The sequence below is a fragment of the Sparus aurata genome, chromosome 21 (genome assembly GCF_900880675.1).
Source record: "Sparus aurata chromosome 21, fSpaAur1.1, whole genome shotgun sequence".
Lineage (NCBI taxonomy): Eukaryota > Metazoa > Chordata > Actinopteri > Spariformes > Sparidae > Sparus > Sparus aurata.
Window position 1 is genome coordinate 751,820 of NC_044207.1, and position 21,518 is coordinate 773,337.

The window sequence follows — 21,518 nt, forward strand, 5'->3', positions numbered from 1 at the left end:
AAACACTGTCAACTCCTTTGTTTTCATGCTGGCCTGGGCTATGTACAGCATGGTGTGTTTTATTACCCTCCTGCCTTTAGCTCACATTATTGACATTAAAACAGCATGCAACTTTTTGCGGTAACTGGAAAACTTGTTACTGAATGCAGTCTTACTTGTTCAGTCTTTAAAAATGTGTGGGTCATGACTCAGCCTGGACAATAGAACAAACTTTGTTTACGGACTGCCAGACTGGCCGCATTTCCCAATAAAAATCTATAATGGAAGCAGCTTTATTTTACCTGACAAATTGTGACCAATGACCAATAGACAGGAATGACACTGCTCAAAAGAATTAAGGGAACTCTTAATTAATAGTCACAGTATAACACCAACTCAACTCAACGTCATGGATATTGATCCGTCCATTTAAAGGAGAACTTCGGTCGATTTAAACATGCAGCTTCATTGCTCAAACTACCCTTGACTTGCCAGTACCGAAGACGCGAACAAATTTGGTCCAGCCATTACAGAGCTCCGTGAACGGAGATGTAGCATTGAACGCTAACAGCATGGGGTCAGAACTTCACACTGTGTTTTAACCGTCTTAACATGCTCCACATCTCACACCAAAAGTTATGCAACATCAGCAGACACCTTAGCACACAGCGCTGTAGCATGTATGACTCAAACTGAATAAAAAAGTAGTTAAAACAGTGTGTTTGTGCAAGGAGCTACTTACCTGTTTGTTGACATCCGTGTGTTCCGGTAGCTAGACCAAACTAGTCAATCCGTCGAGCGTGCGCTCACTCCCTCACTGACGGAGACGGAAACGTATTCCAGCATTTTCGTGTTTATGTTCATAATGTACATGTCCATGTTACAGCCTGTCATGAGCCATGAGCCTTACAATAGCCTGTTAAGCCTGTTAAGTGCACACTCGATGGATATGCTAGTTTGGTCTAGCTACCGGAACACACGGATGTCAACAAACAGGTAAGTAGCTGCTTGCACAAACACACTATTTTAACTACTTTTTTATTCATTTTGAGTCATACACGCTACAGTGCTGTGTGCTAAGGTGTCTGCTGATGTTGCATAACTTTTGGTGTGAGATGTGGAGCATGTTAAGACGCTTAAAACACAGTGTAAAGTTCTGACCCCATGCTGTTAGCGTTCAGTGCTACATCTCCGTTCACAGAGCTCTGTAATGGCTGGACCAAATTTGTTCGCGTCTTCGGTACTCACAAGTCAAGGGTAGCTTTAGCAATGAAGCTGCATGTTTAAATCGACCGAAGTTCTCCTTTAAGAAGAACCAGTAATTGTGAACCAGTTTCACCTGCTCATGTGCAAATGAAAGTGACACCAGGTGCAGTGGAGAGGCAAAAGCAAGACAACCCCTCAAAAAGGGAATGGTTTTGTATGTGGTGGCCACAGACAATTGCTCTGTCCGTATCCTTCCTCACTGATTCTTCTCTAGTCTTGTGATCAGCTAGTTTCCTTGTCACTACTAGTAGCATGAGGCAGCACCTGCAGCCCAATCAGGTTGCACAGGTAGTCCAGCTCCTCCAGGATGGACATCCATATGTACGGGCACAAGAAGGTTTGCTGTATCTCACAGCACAATCTCAAGAGCATGGAGGAGATACGAGACTGTTGCATGAGTAGAGCTGGACAGGGCTGTAGAAGCGCATCAACCCAGCAGCAGGACTGGAATCTGCTCCTTTGCACAAGGAGGAACCAGGGGAGCACTGCCAGACCTCCATGCCATAGCCAACAGCACCATGACTCCTGTTAGGTACTGGAATGAAATCCTCAGAGCCATTGTATGACCTTACGATGGTGGAGGACAATGCCGGCCTTATGTGGCCAGAGTGTGTAGGTACTTCCTGAATGACAAATGTATTGATACCATTAACTGGCCTCTTATTCCCCTGACCTAAATCCAAATGAGCACCTATTTGGCATATATTATTATATTATATTCCCGGAGCCTAAAGTCACATATTGTCCAAACAGTCCAAAACCCAAAGATGTGTCATTTACTCTCAGAAATGACAAGGACAAGCAGCAAATGTTTGATGTTTTTTGCTTGACCAAAACGATAAACAATTATCAGAATTAGCTCAGATTAATACTAATTCAGACAACTAACTGATTAAGTGACTAATTTTGGCAGCTCTTGAGGAGCAGATTGCACCAGCTGGTCCATACTAAGACAAGTCCTAACTGCGAGGTCGGTCTTGGGTAAAACCAGTCTTTACGATGGAACTTAAGCGTGGTCTTAATTAGGCCTGGTCTAAGCGATGTGCGTTCATATAAATGCTGCTTGACCATGGCTGATGCCTAGCAAAGCATTTGTTGCTAGAATACATTTTTTATAAGAATGGTGTTGCTTCTTTAAGGAATGGAGCAGTATGTTGTGAGTCTGCGTAGTTTTGTGTGGTGGAGTGAGAGTGTGCGAATAGCAAATAGTGACGGTAGATATAAGTGAAGCAGAGCAGATGATTTAACAGTAAATTGATAATCTACAGTGTAGATCATAGGCCATTTTTTGTGTTCATGTTTTTTTGCCATCATAGCTCTGATCCATCGAGACATGGACTCCACCTCTGAAGGTGTACTGTGGTATCTGGCACCAAGATGTTAGCAGCAGATCCTCTGAGTCCTGCAAGTTGCGAGGTGGGGCCTCCGTGGATCAGACACATCCCACAGATGCACGAGTGGATTGAGATCTTGGGAACTTGGAGGCCAAGTCAACACCTAAAACCTGTTGTTGTGTTCCTCAAACCATTCCTTAACCATTTTGCAGCGTGGCAGGGTGCAATATCCTACTGAAAGAGGCATCTGCCATTAGGGAACACCGTTCAATGAAGGGATGAACTGGGTCTGCAAAAATAGGCTTGTTCGAAATTAACTGCAGCTTGGATGGATAGCAGACGAAACCAGGCAGCAGCAACAGGGCCCAGGCCCAGGGCCCTATACAATCTGTTTTATTTTTTCCCAAATTCCGATTTAAATTTTTGGGAATCACGTTTTTTTTAACCCTTTACTCTCATTATACTACCAAAAACGGTGTGTTTTTAATGTAAATGACTAAAATGTGCACAAATTAAATGGAAATTACCTTAAATTTATTAAGGTGACAAACGCATTTCCTCAATACTGTACCATACAGTACATTAAAGTGCATCAAAAACATTTTGACTTCATCATGTCTTCATACAGTAGTATGTGTTGTGTTTTTATGGGTTTCATTTGGGTTTCATTGAATAAAAACATGGTCAGCTCTCAGGCAGATCCAGTAATTGTTTGCATACCAAAATTGTTCTGAAAATTTAAGTTGTAAATATTAAAAAAATAGCAAAGATGACCAACAAAATGAGAAATTATACTCGTGAGGTTCTGTCAAGTTAGCATACTAACCAGCTAGCAGTGAAAACACCAGCCCTCCCCCTGTCCTCTGAGCACCCAGCCCAGGCAGAGTCAGCTAAGAGGGCTGTGGCTAACGGGGTTAGCTAGCTAACAGCAGCTACTGTTAGCAGCAGTTAGCAGTCAGTCTGGTATTATATGCCGATAATATGAATCGGACAGGTGGCTAACTCTCACGCATTACACCTTTAATTATGATTTCTCAGGTCTGCTTCTTTGCAAAACAACAGTTCACCTGACACATACAAGTCGTTCGGGAACTGCTCGGCTCTGTACTGAGGGGTAAATGACGAGTTTCTGAGTTTTTCGCTGACAAAGACGGAGCCGTGGGCAGCTGCTTCGCCATGCTTACACTTGTTTTGACAGGGGAGGGGCTCAGTCTGTGGAGGGGGGTTGTTGTGCCACCAAGATTTGCTTTCCTACATGCAGTTTTCCCCAGACATACGTTCCTCTTCCACACAAAAACAGCATGTCAGAGAAATTATGTCAAAATCCGCGATATGCCGCGTTCAAAAGTAGATTCCGTTTTAATCGGCCAGTTCCGCGATTCCGTGATCGCGGAAATCATAGGGCCCTACCAGAGCCAAGAAGCTGCTTTCAGGAGGTACAGTTTTCCAGTAGTATTTAGCCTGTACAGGTAGTTACAGAAACACTTGCCTCCTGTTAGATTTCAGTTTGATCAGACACATTATAAGTCTGTGAACAGTTATGACACCACCACCTATTAAAACTCTACACTGGCCATCTGTGATTTCTGTTCATGTATCAACCTCCAGTTTACATAAATTCTCACTTAAATCTGCATCATATTAATTTGCTGCTGTTTATAAGTCATCTGACCAGACCAGTCCTTCTCAGACTACATGGAATACAGTTAAAGGAAACAATGAAAAAAATAGAGGACAATAGTTTCATTATTGATCTGTCACGTATTAATACTTTCGGGACTTCACATCTGAATCCACACATCCTGCTTACCACAAGTTGTTGTGTGGTTAAATATTTTACAGGCTGATTTCAATATTGTCAAATGCTAACAATTATTTATTGTGCTGTTTTTCTATCAAATGTCATAGTTGAGTCAACCTCTAAACCACTCAGCCGTTAGGTCAGGCAACAGTGTGTGAAACGGTGTGTCCCATCATGCAAAATCTCACATTATCAATTTGCACAAGCATTCGTGAATACACTGCAAGGCTCTCACCAGACAAGTGCTTTCTCTGGTAACTTCCACACAGCTGTCATCATTTCTTTGCGCTAGTCAGTTATACTCCTCGTTGACTCCTGTCTGATCACAGTAAGAAAACCACTGAATTTGCATGTTCCTATTTTTGCCGCTTAAATGTTAATTATTTTTTTAGGCACACCATTAAAGCTGCAGTCTGGAGTTTTGAGAAAAAAGTTGTTATTTGAATGAGCACAGTACCCAGGTCCCTCCTTCTTCCTCTCTGCTGCCTGCAGCCCTGCCTTCAAAGCCCCTCCCCACAGAGGAGCCTGCTGTGCACGAGCAGGCTTGTAACCACGGTAACAGAGGAAGCCAGATAACCAAGATGGCGCATTCAAAATACCAACAACAACATAAGCCCTGATTGTTGTATTTCTGATCAAAACAACTAAATTACAATGAGTACCTCATGCTGACCACTGTAGATACCCTGAGTAACAAGCAATATTCCTCACATCGTGGTAGACGGAGTTACCTCAGGTAATCATTCAGCTAATCATCATCACCATGCTGTCTTTCTGAAGCACGAGTAATGTTATTTCTCTTAACCAATTCAACCACTTCAGAGCGTACTGAACACAAATTAATGTTATAATTGCCCAGTCACTTGAAAGACACTTTTGCTAACCAGTAGACATAAAGACAAAGCTAAACACCGGAGTTGGCTAACAAGCTAGATTTATCAACAAGCTATGTAGCTCGACTGCAACATCGGTGATATGCGCTATCTTGAGTATTACTGTAACCACCGCCACCATAGCCTTGTGGTTCAAATATTGAATGAAACATATCAAGCAGCGGTCCTGACTTGTCCAGCAGAAAATTCTTTACAAATCCTGCAGCTCCCTCCACCTCTGAAATGATGCTGAAATGATTTTTACACTGCTTTTCTTTGTCAGTCTTCTCATTTCTTCTCTTTGACGTGTGAAATGGTGGGTTATTTTTCGGCTCTGTTGTTGTTGTCTTTTCTCCGCCATTGTTTACAGTTTGAGCTTGAACATATCTGACCAGGTAAGAGCAGGCACTGCGCCTGCGTTGGGGAGGGGCACTGCCCAGTATGTGCTGCATGAGGGAGGGGGGCTGCCAGCAGCGTGCATGAGAATGACTGACGCTTCTCATCCTTGACTCTGATTGGTTGTGTTGATTCGGGAGTGGTGGAGTCAGACAGCTGACTTGTATCTTATTCTACTGTCACATCATAATGACAATTTTAGCAGATATAACAAAAAAATTGTTGCAGACTACAACTTTAATTAAGCAAAACTAAATGTCAAAAATAGGCGAAAAATATCAGCTCCAACAAACTAACCGGCGAGGCGTCTAGCCTATTGCTGATAGAAGATGTATTTGTCCAATTGCCCAACCTTATCATTAACCACTGCAGACCAGGAACACCCTACAGGACCTGGATTTTGAGATGCTGTAGTTGTTTAGCCATCACAGTTTGGCCCTTCTCAAAGTCGCTCAGATTGTTACGCTAGCCCAATGTTCCTGCTTCCAAAACATCAACTTCCAGTACAAAATGTTGACTTGCTGCCTACTGTATCCCGTGCACTTACAGGTGCAATTATATAGAGATAATCAGAGTTATTCACTTCGGTTGTCAGTGGTAATAACAGCTTTCACAAACGGTGCAGAATATTTGCCTATTCTATCCACCTTTTTAGCCCTGAATTTATTTATTTGGCATAATTCCTGCCTGAGATTTGCCATTGATATTTTCATCTGCCAGACTACTACATGTGATATTGGCAAAAAGCCAGCATACACTGAACAACGTAAACCCTGCCTGCAATTAATAACTATTCTCAGTAACAAATAATTTACTGATTTCACAATTAATTGTTTAGTCCATAACTTTTCCAACTTTGGTTGGCCAAAACTAATAAGTCCAAAATCCAAAGACTGTTCATTTACTGTCAGAAATGACAATAAAAAGCAGTAAATCCTCACATTTAACTTCCACTCCGCAAACTTCTATTATTAGCTTTTGTCGACTGTCTTGTGTTTTTTCGATGTCATACATTGTCATTTCCATTCAGTCAGTGTCACTTTCCATAGATGCAGAAATATCTTGTATTAGGTGTTGGAGCAGAATGATAAACACTGCTATACAGTGGACGGCAGCACCTTGTTTGTGACGTAATGTCCATATGCTGTTGGCCTCAAGTGTTTTTTCTTTTTTTTGTTTTTCATCTTAGTCAACATAATTTTGCTGTCAGGGTCTGTGCACAGCAGCAGAAGTGGAAAGTCCAAACCGCAGCAGCCTTGGTTCATGGGAAGTGAGTTTGCTGATTGTAGCTTGTTTCAGTTGGACTGATGAATAGAGCAACTGACAGAAAAATAATGATGAATCAACAATTCTCCGTTTTTACCTGCAGTCACATTTGGAAATGGGTCTCTGAAACAACAACACACTTAACATTCCTGCTTAGTCTATGATGTTATGAAGTTTCATATGAGCCATTTACAGTTTTATTATATATTCATTTGCTTGTATTTTTTTATGCTGTCTGTGGCAGTGCCAGCCAAAATGTGGCCCAGAAGGCAAATTTGGCCCACTGTCAGATTTAGTATTTTTTTTGTTGCACGAATTAAAAAAAAAACAAAACCCAAAAACACTTGTTAATAATAATAACAATGTATTTGTTTTTACTTGAATTTATTTTTGGGGTAAAAATGCCCTTAAATGTATTTTCATGACCTGCTCACAGCAGGCAGAGTGACACAGCACAGGACGTCTGTCAGTAGAGGGAACTTTGCATCCTAGTAGACCTACTCGTTTTTGTCTTAACAGTGCCAAGCGATAGATGTTTGCTTTGGGCCTGTGGCACCCCATTGCAATTTGGTATTAACCCTAACGCTGTGTCTAGACTGAACATGAAGAAAATACATGTAATGTGTTACTTGCGTGAGTTTGATTGCAGGGTTATACTTTCTGACAGTTTTTTTGGTTTCACAACTTGACAATCATCTGATTGACATTGTGAGTGTGAACGGCAATGCTGATAAGTTTTCGTGAAAATGTCAATATTTTCAACTCATGCGAATGCTTGCTTGGTATAATTTTTCGCGTGGAAATGAGAATGTACAATTGTACATTCGAATCTAAAACAGAATGTAATCAAACTTCTTGAATTAAAATGAATAAAATGTAGCCGCAGAAACAAAACAGTGTATCGGTTGAACATACAATATTATACCATGGTCTGGGTGAATACTTGATTCTGATTGGCTGGAGGGTGTAGGTTAAAAAGTGATATACGGACACCTACTAAGTAGTTCCAGTCAAATTGACTGTTCACCGCTGTAAATCAATGCGCTAGCTGGCTTATCAAATCTGAATATTTTATTTCCAGCACTGAGTGCAGTCTTTCAGTCTTTCAGTGTCTTATCCTCTGAACACCACAGGGTGGCGACTGTAACACACAAGCTGCAGAAAGTTCACTTCCCCTCTAAATTTGCTGATATGCAAATAATCTCACATCCCGTTCGCTGTTCAGCTCTCTGCTTCAGGCCGCGGCCACAGTAACGTTACACACGGCCGGTCATTTGTTCGTGGAAATCTTGCTATTGATTTGGGGACAATGACATGACTGGTTAGCTAGCTATTCATGTTAGCTAGCATACTGTCAAATTATATTTACTGTTTGTCAACCGTATGCAATGTTATTGACTTTGAATCTTGCTAGCATAGCGTTAGCTTTCTGGCTCATCGCTGAGCGGACTAGAATATCTCCCGTTGCTAAGTCGTATCTATGATCCGTCTTATTTACTGGAGGAGTGAACAACGTCTCCGTTGCATAAGAATCTTACGGGAGAGTAATGATTGTTCCAGGTATTAGTCAAACCCTCAGGCATTACCAGGGAAACTAAGTTATGGCTTGTGAAAAACTTTATATTTTGATTGTAAAACGCATGAAAATGTAAATTAATGGTCCGAATTTCTTTTCTTTGGCAAGTGACCATGGTATAAGCGGGATAATGCCCTTCGAGGTGTCCATTAACAGAAATGAATCGGACTTCGCGGAAGCACGCCTCCGCGTCGTCCAATTCATTTCTGTTAATGAACACCTCGTCGGCCATTATCCCTTACGTAATCAAACAGTAGCCAAACACTGTAAACATGTAAAAAATATATTAAGCGCAAAGTCTTGCAAACAGGAATTCAAAATAAAACATAGCAGCTGAACCTGAGAATAAACTAATAAAAAGTTGGTCAAACAAAAACTTGGTCACACATCTCTCTATAAAAGCAAGGAATCTCTGTCTGTCTGTGTGTGTTTGCCTCAAATATCTCTGCGGATCAGGATCAGACTGACCTGAGAGTTTCAACATGGCTGCTGCGTGGTTCAAGAGTGTGCAACGTCGCATTTGTTTGGACTACAATGTTAATGTTACCGTTAGGGTTGTCACGATACCAGAATTTCAGTAGTCTATACCAATACCTGTGAATTTCCACGATTCTCGATACTAATTTGATACCACGAATTGAATTCTCTAAACAAGTCGGGGTGCCTGTCTTTGAGGTGTTTGGCCAGGTTTGACCTGCTTCCTCCTTTCGTTTGAAAACTTCTGAGGCACTGTTTGCATGTCGGCTTGTTTGAGTCTGGAATTGCTCCGTATTTATCCGCTTCGAATGCAAAATACTTCCACACGCGACTCTTAGTACCTGTCTTGTCGACGAGTCGACGTGTTGTGCTTTCACTCTCACTTGCTGAAGCCATTTTTTTCTAAGACAGCAGGTTTTCTTCTTCAGCGCCGCTGACTGCTCTGTGCTGCTCACACGCGTATACTGCCCCCGTCAGTTCCGCCAAGAATCTACACAGCTCGCCGAGTGAAAAGTTGTATATTCGGTTCTGACGGTACCAGAAAAAAGCAAGTATCGAATTATTTTTTTCCGTGTTGGCATCGAATTGGTATCGAAGTATTGGTTCTTGTGACAACCCTAGTTACCGTTAATAAATAATTTCAGAAATGCTTTACGAATTCCGCTAGCATTGCTAACCATAGCCACCATAGTCACGTGCGCACCAGAGCCAATCACTGCACACCATAGCCACGTGCACACCAGAGTCAATCACTGCAGAGCCCGACTCCAAGACACACCTTAAGAAACAAGCGAATTTATACCTGCAGCGGCGCAATCTGGACCGGGATTTTGCCGGCGGTTCGGTTCCATTCTGTGCATCTGAACTGACTGTTGTGGATTAATGAGACTAAACGAGTCCGGACCGAGTCTGTTCGGGTCTGAGGAGATCCGGATACACAAGGACAAAAAACTGGAATAGGAATCTGTCGATGTTCATGTGTAGCTAACGTTAGCTGACGCGACGGCACATCCAAAACCGGACTTACAGTAAATAATGTCCGCCACGCTTTTTCGTGAACATTGCCGCCACGTTTGCGTTGTGTCTGGTGCAGGAAGAAACGGTAAAAACGGGCTTTTGTCACGAAAGTGTCCGCAATAGAGATCGCGAGTTTTGAGAGTTGAGAGATTTGTGACATAGTGTGTTTATCGTGTAGTGTAGTTGTTTTTTTGTGTTGTGAGTCAAAACAATAAGGAGACTGCTGAATGTGGAACAGGCAGGGAGGACCTGAGAGAGCCCTGAGGCATTGCCTGCATTTAAATGTAAATGGTTGATATAACTTTGTAAATTTCAAACACTTATGCACAAATTTAGCAAACAACAATTTATATTTGCATTATAAGTAATAAAAATGGTTTGTTAAACATATTTGTGGTTCTCGCAGTAAAAAATCTAACTTTTTCTACTCTGATTTTATGTTTTATGTGATTTTAGGTCCAATTGTGTTAATACAGTATGTCAAAATGAAAAAATAACTGTGCAGTCACACATGTGAGGTTGTGCTGAAAATAATGACACCAAACAAGATAGGGCTGTAGCGATACACTAATCTCACGATACGATACGATACACGATATTCAGCTCACGATATGATATATATCACGATATTCAGCCAGCGATACGATTCGATACGATTCGATACACTTACATCATTTTCTGAAAGATTTTAAAAGGGACAGTGTGATTTTGGTGACATCTTGTGAGTGAATACGACAATACAACCATTGAATTAATTGAACTGAAAACTGACAGCATCAGTTACACAATACATGACTCTGACTGGACAGAGTCTACACCTTGCAAATGCTGGACAAAATGAATCAAAGATGAGGTGAGAAAATGTGTTTCATTTATTGAAACAGTGCAAACTGTAGCTTACAAGCCTTTGAAAAGTAAATAAAGTGCACTCTTACAATGAACAATGGAGAGTTAAAAAGTGCAGCAAGGGGCCTGTTCTGAACAGATTCTTTGACAGCTTTTTTAGCTTGACACTGAACATATGAGGTAGCCAGTCTAGCCACCAGGTAAGTAAACATAGTACCATGGCTTCTCCAAAACAGCCAATACTTTAAGTCACCAAGAACAACATTTAAACATTTAACTTAAAATGTAGCCACCAGGAAAGTAAAAATAAACCATGGCAGACAGTAATTCAAGTCCATAGGAGCAACATTTAAGCCAACTTAAAACTGTACCCGTCTTAGCAGAGTCGTTTAAGGCCTGTAGGTCCTGACCTACAAGTGAACACGAAACAGAAAGTCTCCTCTCAACATAACTGCAGACCAAGTGATCTACATTCTCTTCAGATTTTTGTTCAGAAATAGTAACTGATCGACGTGCTCTGGGAGAAGTGCACTTCTCTGAGCAGTGATGATATCTCCGGCGGTGGAGAAGACCCTCTCCGAGGATACACTAGTGCCAGGGATGCAGAGGTACCTTTTAGCAAGGTGTGACAAGAGTGGATACTCATACTGGTGATCCTTCCACCAGACCAGTGGATCTTCTTTCACTTCCAGGAGATCTGCCTCCTTGTAGCGGGTCATCTGCTCCTTGGCCTCGTCCTCTTGGGTATTAGTCTTGTGTCGTGCTGCACCACCACCATATCTTTCACCAAGAAGGGCAGCCAGTGGACAAGACGGCCTTGGATTCCTGGGTGGAGGATGCTGACCTTGACTGCTCTCTCCTTCCTTCAATCGCTCTCCATCGTCTACAGCCTCTTCTTCGGATGCCATCCCCTCATCATCAGCACCAGTATTTGCTGTCCCCTCTTCATCCATACTCCAAAGTGACAACTAAATTAAATAGGTCAACATGAAACGAAATTCATGAGCTTTTACTGTAATAAATCTTTTAATTAATATATTTAATATATATGCCTTTAAAACTGTTTACATTATAGTATTTATGCTTTTTAAACTATTTAATATTTATCCATTTTAAACTGCCTTTTAAACTTTGAACAATTATTATTACAATTGTTATTTAGGTCTATGCTTTCTCTTGCCAGGAGATGGTGGATAGGATACAAGGCCAAGGGTTAAACCTAGCAGTACCATCATTGCCTTACCTCTGATGGCTGCATGCTCAGTCTTGCAGCCTCTGCAATCAGTCCATCATAAACTTTCTGTCTTTCGTTCTCAGTCAGGAAAGGAAGACTTTTGAATCTTGGATCCATAGCTGAACATGCATGGAGAGTTGCCTTGAGGTCGGTGTACCTCTTCTGAAGATCCCCAGCCATGGCAGCCTTCATCTCTTTTATGACTGCAGATTCGCCTTCTACCAGTTTCAGTCCGTTGATCAGTGTGTCCTGGAGGGGCGCGACGACTGACAGTGTGGGGGTCTTCTCCTTGGACATGTACTGTGTAGCCTCCTTCATGGGCTTCATCGCGCTGACTACTTCTTCAGCTGTTGTCACGTCTGACTCGGTCAGTGTGCACAGATCCTTCTCGGTCTTCCTGACCTCACTCGAGAGTAGGGCTGCGCAGATGGCTGGTTGTTGCTCAAGGAATCTTTCCAACATGTCGTGCGCACTGTTCCACCTGTAGTTAAATAAGAGTGAGAAACTTTATTTATAGACCTGTAGCACCCTTCACAGCATGGATGCACAGAATGCTGCTTTAAATTAATTACAAAATAAATTAGTAATAAAAACATAAAATATTGAAAAGTAACCACACACTAACCTGGTAACCACGTCTGTCATCAGCTTGTGCTCTGGCAGTCGTAGAAGCCTCTGTTTCTCTTTCAGCTTGTTGTGGGCTGTGGTGCTTCGTCTGAAAAAATTCACAATGCGTCTCACTCTTCCCAACAGGCGTGCGACTGCTGTGATTTTGAGGGCCCGTTGTGCAGCCAGATTTAGAGTGTGAGCATAGCATTTGACATGAAGTGTGAATGCTGCCTCCTCAGCTGCGATTGTCATATTTGACGCATTGTCAGTGACAATTACTGGATCCTTTTCTGTGATTCCCCACTCAGCAAGAGCCTTTCTCAAATGTTCTGCCAGGTTGTGTCCGGTGTGGCTCTCGGGCATGTCCCTGGTTTGTAAGACATGCGTAACAAGCTCCCATTCCTCGTTGATAAAGTGGACCGTGATGGTGACATATGCTTCAGTTATTCGCGACGTCCACCCGTCACACGTAACAGCAACTCTCTCCGCGGTGGCCAGGGAGGCGTTGACGTGTGCCTTTGTCTGAGCATACAGCCTGGGAATGCAAACCTTGGTGAGGTGTTCGCGGGTTGGAATAGGATAGCGGGGCTCCATCGCGTTCACCATGCGCCTAAAGCCTGCGTTTTCGACCACCGAATAAGGTCTCAAATCCTGACAAATAAAGTAGGCAATGGACTCCGTGATCTTTTGCGACCTTGGTGAAGTAAATGGGAACTTGTGTAAACAACCGCCATCGTTATCCAGTATGGTTTGTTTTGGGTCACGCCGCAACTTCTTAGGTTCCTCAGTTAGCATTAACGTTACCTTGTCCGGGTGGTGACGTTTTAGGTGGGCTCGTAGGTTGGTGGTATTACCAGAGTATTTCACGTTTGTGTGACACAGCTTGCAAACCGCCAGACTTTTATCTAAATCGTCGCTTTCCTTCTTCTTTTTAAACCCAAAATGCTCCCACACATCTGCTTTCAAGCATGAAGGTGCTGGATTGATATTCGCCGCCATTCTCTTGAATCTCCTCGCTCTGACTGCGTAAACAGGAAAGTAAAGTAAGTATCTCGACGGGTAACTTGCTAGAAATGCTCTACAGCGACACTAGCGGCTGGCTGACTTAATCGCTCTTCCTGCAAAGCGAACGGGGGAGAATGGCCAGCGAGCAGAGTGCCGGGCGGAACAGGGGGGATTTGAATGGGACTTAATGTATTGATACCCGCGGCTGAAAAATCGATACTTTCTGGGGAAACAAAATATCGATATATATTGCAGAATCGATAAAATTGCTCAGCCTTAAAACAAGACAAGGTAAATTGTTTTTAAGGTGAAATATAATGGTAAAATCAAAAGTATTCAAAAATGGCCAATTATATCCCTGACCTCTCACCTTCAAACACAGCCTCATTTGGCCATCCATGAAACAGCAACTTAACCTCCCACTTTTCTATAGAAATGCATGCTTCCTACGGGCAATGCACTAGTACAAATAATAACCAAACATTGTAAACACGTAGTACAGTGTCACACCACTCATGACCTGTGAATGTTCACTTAATCAGCAATGGCAAAATCTTTCTCATAAAGACAAGCATTTCTGCTCTCTCTGCTGTAAGTCTAATTCTCTTTTCATCCACAATGTTGGAAACTGTGCTGAACACTCTCTCGCTTTCTACACTAGTGCAGTGGGCACAGAGGTATTTTGTGACGGTGGCATCAAGACAAGATAATCGATATTTGTTGACTCCCCAGTACTGGTATGGCTTGTCTGAGGCAGCGATGGTTTTCTCTGTAAGATATCCATGCAGTTGGACTGCATGGCTCAAGCTGCTTGCTGCACCCAGGTTGTCACTCTCCTCCACAATTTGGTCAAACTCTTGCGTAAAGCTGCTCGTGCTTGGTGTTGCTGGTACTTCCATCCGAGGGGCCTTTTCTTGTGGCTCTGCAGCCTCTGATGCTCCAGCTGTGCTGCTCCTCATGTCTTCCTCTAGTTCCCCTGTCAGTGCATCTTTTGCACGCTTTGCAGATTGTGCAGTCGTAAAGTATCTGAAACAGAAGTAAAACATAGGTTAGGCTAAATATGAAAAAACTGATGACACTAAAACTTGAGGCTGATTAAAGTAATATACAAATGAATATATATATTAATTCGTATAAACTATATAAAGAATGTAGCTCTACATGATTTATGTTCTACATGTTTGTACAGCATGACATTTCATCAACTACAGAAGTTGTGTTACTGTGGAGAGTAAAAAAACAATCTATTATATAGATCTAATGTAATTAGTTAGTTTACAATCTCACCTGTCTTTATATTTTGGGTCCAGCCAGATGGCAAGTGCATATAGAGGTTCAGGTATGCAAGTGGAGAATGTTTAAAATGTCCCACAATTTGTCTACCGATTGCAATGGCATCGCTCACACTCCATTGTGACAGTTGTCCCTCATTGACTACAAGCTGCAATGTGTGAGCAAAGCAGCCTAAGCTCCGCACCTCCATGATGTCCATGGCCTTTTTCATGTTACTTGCATTGTCCCGGAATATAACATGCACTTTATCCAAAGGAATGTGCCACTGGTCAAGCATCTCCTTGATTCTAAAACTTTCTGTGTTATTGGCAATGCTTTCAAGCTTTTCCGTTGGAAACTTTTCACGTTGTAGAAGTGCATCTGCCAGAGTTAGTTGCTGGGCTGTACTGTCTCCTGCTCCTTTTGGTTTTGTTGAGCTGCAGGAATTTGGCGTGCTCCTTAGCATGGTACTTTTTGGATGTGCTTGGTTAAATTGGCAGTCTTGTACTTTGCAGTACTACCACCACCCCTCGAAACATTTACTTTGCAGACATTGCAAACAGCCATTGAACTAGTTGGCGTGGCAAGCGTGAAATATCTCTACACAGCCGACTCTTTGGCTCGCTGCATGTTGCTCAATTCTTCCAGCATGCGACAAACGTGCTGCTGACGAATTACGTAGGATGTGCTGCGACAGAGGGAAAACCTGGATCGGCCCATGGATCTGTTAATTTTCCCGATCCAGCTATTTTGTCCATATTGGGGCCGATATCCAATCTTAATATCGGATCGGTGCACCCCTAGTTTTCTTGCAAGGCCTGCCTCTGAGTCAAACATAGTGAACACAACAAAAGAAGCCAACCAATCAAACTAATAACTCATAGTGTAGCTCTGGTTATGTCCGATTTTCTTGAGGTTATGATACCGTGGTCTATGAGCTATAGTCTCTCCTGTAAACACACTGACCTCTTCAGCCTCTCTCCCAGTCTGCTGCTGCTCCTGAGCCTGAGTCCCACTGATCTCCCCCCTCTTGTTATCCAGCGCAATACCAAGGCCACGGAAATCTCTGCTAAATTTATTCTGTTTTTTTTGCTGGGACAAAAGCATTTATCAGTTGGGTTTTGTCCCATTCTCCTGTTGACGGACTTGTTAAATGTATTTAGCACGGACCTCCAAGAGCACCATGGCCATACGAAAACAACCGACTACTCATAATATTCATTTATTCTTCACGAGACATTTAAATGCCATGCAATGCAATGTTTCCATTGCACTTTTTTCACATTTTTCTTTTATTGATATACCAACCATTCATCACTTTTAGCAATATTTAGACTTCTGACATTATCACTGGCACATACACAACTCTAACCCAGCCACCTCCATGAACCCTGCATTTACATATAAACTTTAACATCTAACGTTATGATGGATAACTTGCAAAGAGTCAACTAGAAATATTCAGGGTCACCTCCATTGATCTATTAGACTCTGTCAATAACAACCTGCTCAGCCTGCTAACGGGAGCAAATGGTAGAGTTCATGCCTGGCTACTGTTGTTTACACCTGGTAGTTTCTTTTTGTTTCACCCAGTTCATATGATACAGTATGTACTAGTGTCTTATGAACAGTGATGGGAATAATGGCGTTAAAATAAATGGCGTTACTAACGGCGTTATTTTTTTCAGCAATGGGTAATCTAATCCGAGGCCATGGTTCTCGACCGGAAAAAGGTGGCCTGCTCCCTCCAGGTGGGAGGAGAGTTCCTGCCTCAAGTGGAGGAGTTTAAGTATCTTGGGGTCTTGTTCACGAGTGAGGGAAGGATGGAGCGTGAGATTGACAGACGGATCGGTGCAGCGGCCGCAGTAATGCAGTCTTTGTATCGGTCCGTCGTGGTGAAGAGAGAGCTGAGCCGAAAGGCGAAGCTCTCGATTTACCAGTCAATCTACGTTCCGACCCTCACCTATGGCCATGAACTTTGGGTCATGACCGAAAGAATAAGATCCCGGATACAAGCGGCCGAAATGAGTTTCCTCCGCAGGGTGGCAGGGCGCTCCCTTAGAGATGGGGTGAAGAGCTCTGTCACCCGGGAGGAGCTCAGAGTAGAGCCGCTGCTCCTCCACATCGAGAGGAGCCAGCTGAGGTGGCTCGGGCATCTGTTTCGGATGCCCCCGGGACGCCTCCCTCGGGAGGTGTTCCTGGCATGTCCCTCCGGGAGGAGACCCCGAGGAAGACCCAGGACACGCTGGTGTGACTATGTCACTCAGCTGGCCTGGGAACGCCTTGGGATCCTCCCGGAAGAGCTGGAGGCAGTGTCCGGGGAGAGGGAAGTCTGGGTGTCCCTGCTCAGGCAGCTGCCCCCGCGACCCGGCCCCGGATAAGCGGATGAAAATGGATGGATGGATGGATGGGTAATCTAACTTATTAATATTTCCATTGTTACAACGCTGATACTGACAATTACATGTGGCGCGTTATAAACTGCTACTCATTGAAGCTGATGTCATCCAACTTGGCTCTCAGCCACAGGAGCTGCAAAGCTGTTTTTTTTTTCTTTGGTGAGAGAGGAGGGAGGGGCGCAACAGCCGCATAAGTGATGATGATTGGCTAAGGTAGAGCAGTGCCATAGAGAGAAAGAGTTGTGACACTCTGTGATGTCGCCGCTGGGGCAGTCACGTGGTTCATGTAAGCCCCAATAGTTCCAAAACACAAGCTGACTGTCATGTTCTTCTATGGGACAGACAGCAGCAATTGCGTTATTGAATGGTAAATATAAAAAAAAACCACACACCCAAGTACTTCTCCAGCTGTTATGGCATTATTACACTTTTCTTAAAGGAGTCATCACCTGGTTTTTTACATATCCAGTCCCTCTTGGATCGCTTTGGATCAATTCTTAAAACTTATTAGAAAAAAAAATAAAAATAAAAAATCAAACATAGAGCTTGTTCTGACACTTTTTCATACCGCGACTTTCTCACGCGAGATTATGCGCGAGGTTTTGACCGGTCCGGATGTGCATTGTATTAATATGTAATGAGGCGCGCGTTGATTGGCCGCAGGAAGGACAGCGCCGGAATGGGGGGCGAGCCTGCATGCACACACGGACTCCAAAACATAAACAGCCCCCTGTCATGGCGCACACACTAAATGACGAACCTTACGGAATTCAGGCATTTATGTACGAGCCGGAGTCGGAAACCGAAAGGGAGAGTGAAGAGGCAGAGACGGTGGAAGAGACACGTTTACAGCAGGATGTCTCTGAATGGTAAAATCTTTTTTTTTTCCTTCTTACTTTTCACACTCGTGTTTTACATGTAAGACCTGAGTTTTAATGCTGGCGGTCACGATGTATGGTGTGAAAATGACAGAGAAATAAGCAGATTCGGCGTGCTCACTCTGGCTGAGGACGGCTGTGAGCCGATGCATATGCAAGTAGCCTCCTGTGGTAACGTCACCACAGGAGCAGAGTCAAAATCTCGTGCTTTAGGAACGCGCACTACTGTGCGCTATTCCTGTTCGGAAAAACAGCCAAAGCGAAAAAAATAAGCCACTTTCAAACTCCAGCTTTTCAGGCAAGTTTCAACAGAGGTCCAACACCAATATGCATGATTTAACGAGAGAAATTGCGATTTCCGGGTGATGACTCCTTTAATGTCAGTTTTGCATTTTGAGAGGCAGGGTGACAACGAAAAGCCGTGTATTACTTGGATAACTTTTACATTTTTGGAGGGAAAAGCTTAGTGTTCATGTTTAACTTTTCTTTTCATTATCATTCATCTGATAATAGCTATCTCATGATTTTCACTTTAGCGCAAGTGGCCTGTATTATTGATTCCCGTGATTTGGCCTATAAATTACGATTCAGCCATTAGCTTACCTTCGTGGTAGCGCTAAGAGGCCTGCCGTGGTCCGTTTGGCATTCACCCAGCAGCTAGCTCACTTCTTCTGATGAAAGTGGCCACCCCCAGGACCACAACGAGAAACATGATCATGTTAAGACTAAGAATATTACTAGAATATTTAAGATTAAGCCATACACATATTATCAAAACTATTACAGAATAAAAACTAATTTACGCTTCTATGCTTGGGTCTATAGGTAAGTGCAGAGCTATTAATATTTTTCTCTGTGGTTCTGGGTTAGTGCACAGAGTAGTTTTGTCACGATACCAAAATTATGACTTCGGTACGATACCTGCCTAAAATATCTTGTTACCGATACTGAAACGATACCACGGCAGAAACTAAAACATCATCAAAAGTAATGGAATAAAATATTAGATGACAGAATGCGGAACTTAAAATGATGTATTTCTTTTTATTAAAACACTTAAACTTAAAAAGTCAAAATAAAAAAGCAGTTTTTTGTAAAAGCTGCTGAGCTTTATAGCTACTTAACCTCAACCTGAAATGATTTTGCAGCTGTTTAACTTGGCTGCCAATGTGGTTACAAGCATCTCTGTATCCAAGAAAACAAGTGTCTTCTTGTTTAGTTCCTTTGTCTTGTTTGCTTTCAGAGATTATTAAAAAACCTGATTTTCCATTAAAAGCTCAGTGCTTGTAGTAGAAAAAATTAACAGCACATTAACTACAATTTTATTCAGCATAAAGATAATGAACATAAATGACATTAACTGTAAGTCTGGCAATTCATAAAATAAGAAAATACTTTATTTGTCCCACAAAGGGGAAATTTGCAATTTGCATTTCATGTTGATAAAATTCAGACCCTGGATTATTAGCCTGCAAACTACATCAGTGCACTAAAGTACAACACAAATGTCCCAGACCTGGTGGAGGTCTATGCTCTAATCAGACCATTTTCTAATAATATAAATTACAATGTATATTATAAATAATTGACACAAATGTACATGCTATGATTATATTACCACTGGTTGACTTAAAAAATGTGTAAGTGGTGTTGTTGATCAGCATACTTGTGAACACCAGCGCATGTTATGGTAAAGTTCATGTTACCAGTGTGAATGTTGTGTTTGCATACAGAGATGTGTGGAACCACATCGGACTGTTAAACAGTTAGCTTTACCCCTGACTGCCTCGTGCAACTCTGATGGTGAAAATAGTTCGCTTGTCACAACAAGAACCTCGCTTGACTTCTATCCGGGGGATATTTAACGTTATGTTATCTATCGCTAACCTGCAGCTCTTTGAACTCTTTGAACAAGTCTGCATGTCTGTCAGCTAGATGTTTAGTTGGACGTGTTGGCTTCCTTGGTCATTATGGATTCGAAGCATCGTTTACAGACAGGCTTTGTGGTGTCCGTGGGCTTGCCCTCACTGTCGGCAACATTAGCAAAATATTTCCATATTTCGCTCCGTGTATCTGCTTTTTCAACAAGCCTAGGACGGTTGGCAGGAGCATTCATGCCACTTTCAGCCATGTCTGTCTCGCTCTGCGCTGTGACTGCCTGTCACCGTGAAACCACGCCCACTCTGGCTGCAGGCAGTGAGGAGCAGAGAGAAGCTGCACACAGACACGCTGCCCCGCTGTCGCACTAAGTTCATAAAGTACTGATACTAATCAGTGGCGTTTTCTTGCAGAGGCCAAGGGAAGCCAGGCTTTCTCAGTTTTTTCAGAATATAACCGTCATTTAATAAAAACACTTTTTTAACAGTTTACGTAATCTCTCTGTGTTGTGTCTGTCGTCTCCTCCTCGTCTCTCTTCATTAATTATTGAGCGTTTCATGATGTGTAAAACAGCGCCCCTCTAAATGTTACGTGGTGAATGAGCGCTGAAAACATGTTACTGCACTCTGTTGTCTGTGAGGAGGCCAAGCTGAGCTGGCCTCCCTTAGTGAAAAAAAAAAAAGAATGATTGACCAATCAGGTGAGGCTTTTGTCATGACACTGCTGATGTAATGTTAATATATCATAATAATGCAAGTACACCCTTTCAAATGCAACAATTAAACCTTTATTTTACATTGGAATGTCCAGAACCAGAACTTTTAAATATCCTAAATAAATAAAACAAACAGAAAACAATAAAAATAAAATAAAAAAGGACTCTCAGTCTCTGTTAGAAAAATTGCACCAAAAACAATAAAATAGACCCCGTCTCTCCAAAACAATAAATACAATGGCCTATCCAGTCTCAACAAACAAAACTGCACTTCAGTAATGATAATAGATAATAATAATAACATGTAACACTGCAAATCCAGTTAAAGGTAGAGGTAACAACATAAACACTTGCATATAAGCAGATGTCTTAGCAGACCAAATGCAAATCTGTAGCTACTTTAGTTTGGCAGATTCTGAGCAAGGAACACCAACATGTTGACCTTGTGTGGCTTAAGGCAGGATCTCTCTGGAGTAGCCATGTTGCCAGCTGTGCTAAACATTCTCTCTGAGATGGTGCTTGTTGCACATATGCACATGTATTTTTGTGCCAACTTGGCCATCAAAGGGTATCTTCTTTGATTGTCACGTCACCACATTAAGGGATCAGAGGATGCATCAAGTGTATCTTCCTGGAGGAACTTGGTCAGTTCTGCATCAGCCCGCACTCTTTTTGGAACTGCAGCCTGGGACTGACCT

General features: G+C 42.5%; 2 protein-coding genes across 2 annotated transcripts in view; one reads left to right on the plus strand and one right to left on the minus strand.

The window, feature by feature from the left end:
* LOC115572152 (xenotropic and polytropic retrovirus receptor 1 homolog) overlaps nt 1–21,518 on the plus strand; it is a 106,372-nt gene that overhangs the window by 10,236 nt on the left and 74,618 nt on the right. The gene's annotated exons all lie outside the window — the stretch shown is intronic.
* Nucleotides 10,839–13,318, minus strand: LOC115572153 (zinc finger BED domain-containing protein 1-like). The gene is made up of 3 exons (XM_030401984.1): nt 12,690–13,318; nt 12,074–12,545; nt 10,839–11,798 (listed from the first exon to the last, which is right to left on the minus strand). Exons 1-3 carry the CDS (start codon nt 13,277–13,279, stop codon nt 11,298–11,300), a joined length of 1,563 nt encoding a protein of 520 aa, XP_030257844.1. The 5' UTR covers nt 13,280–13,318; the 3' UTR covers nt 10,839–11,297.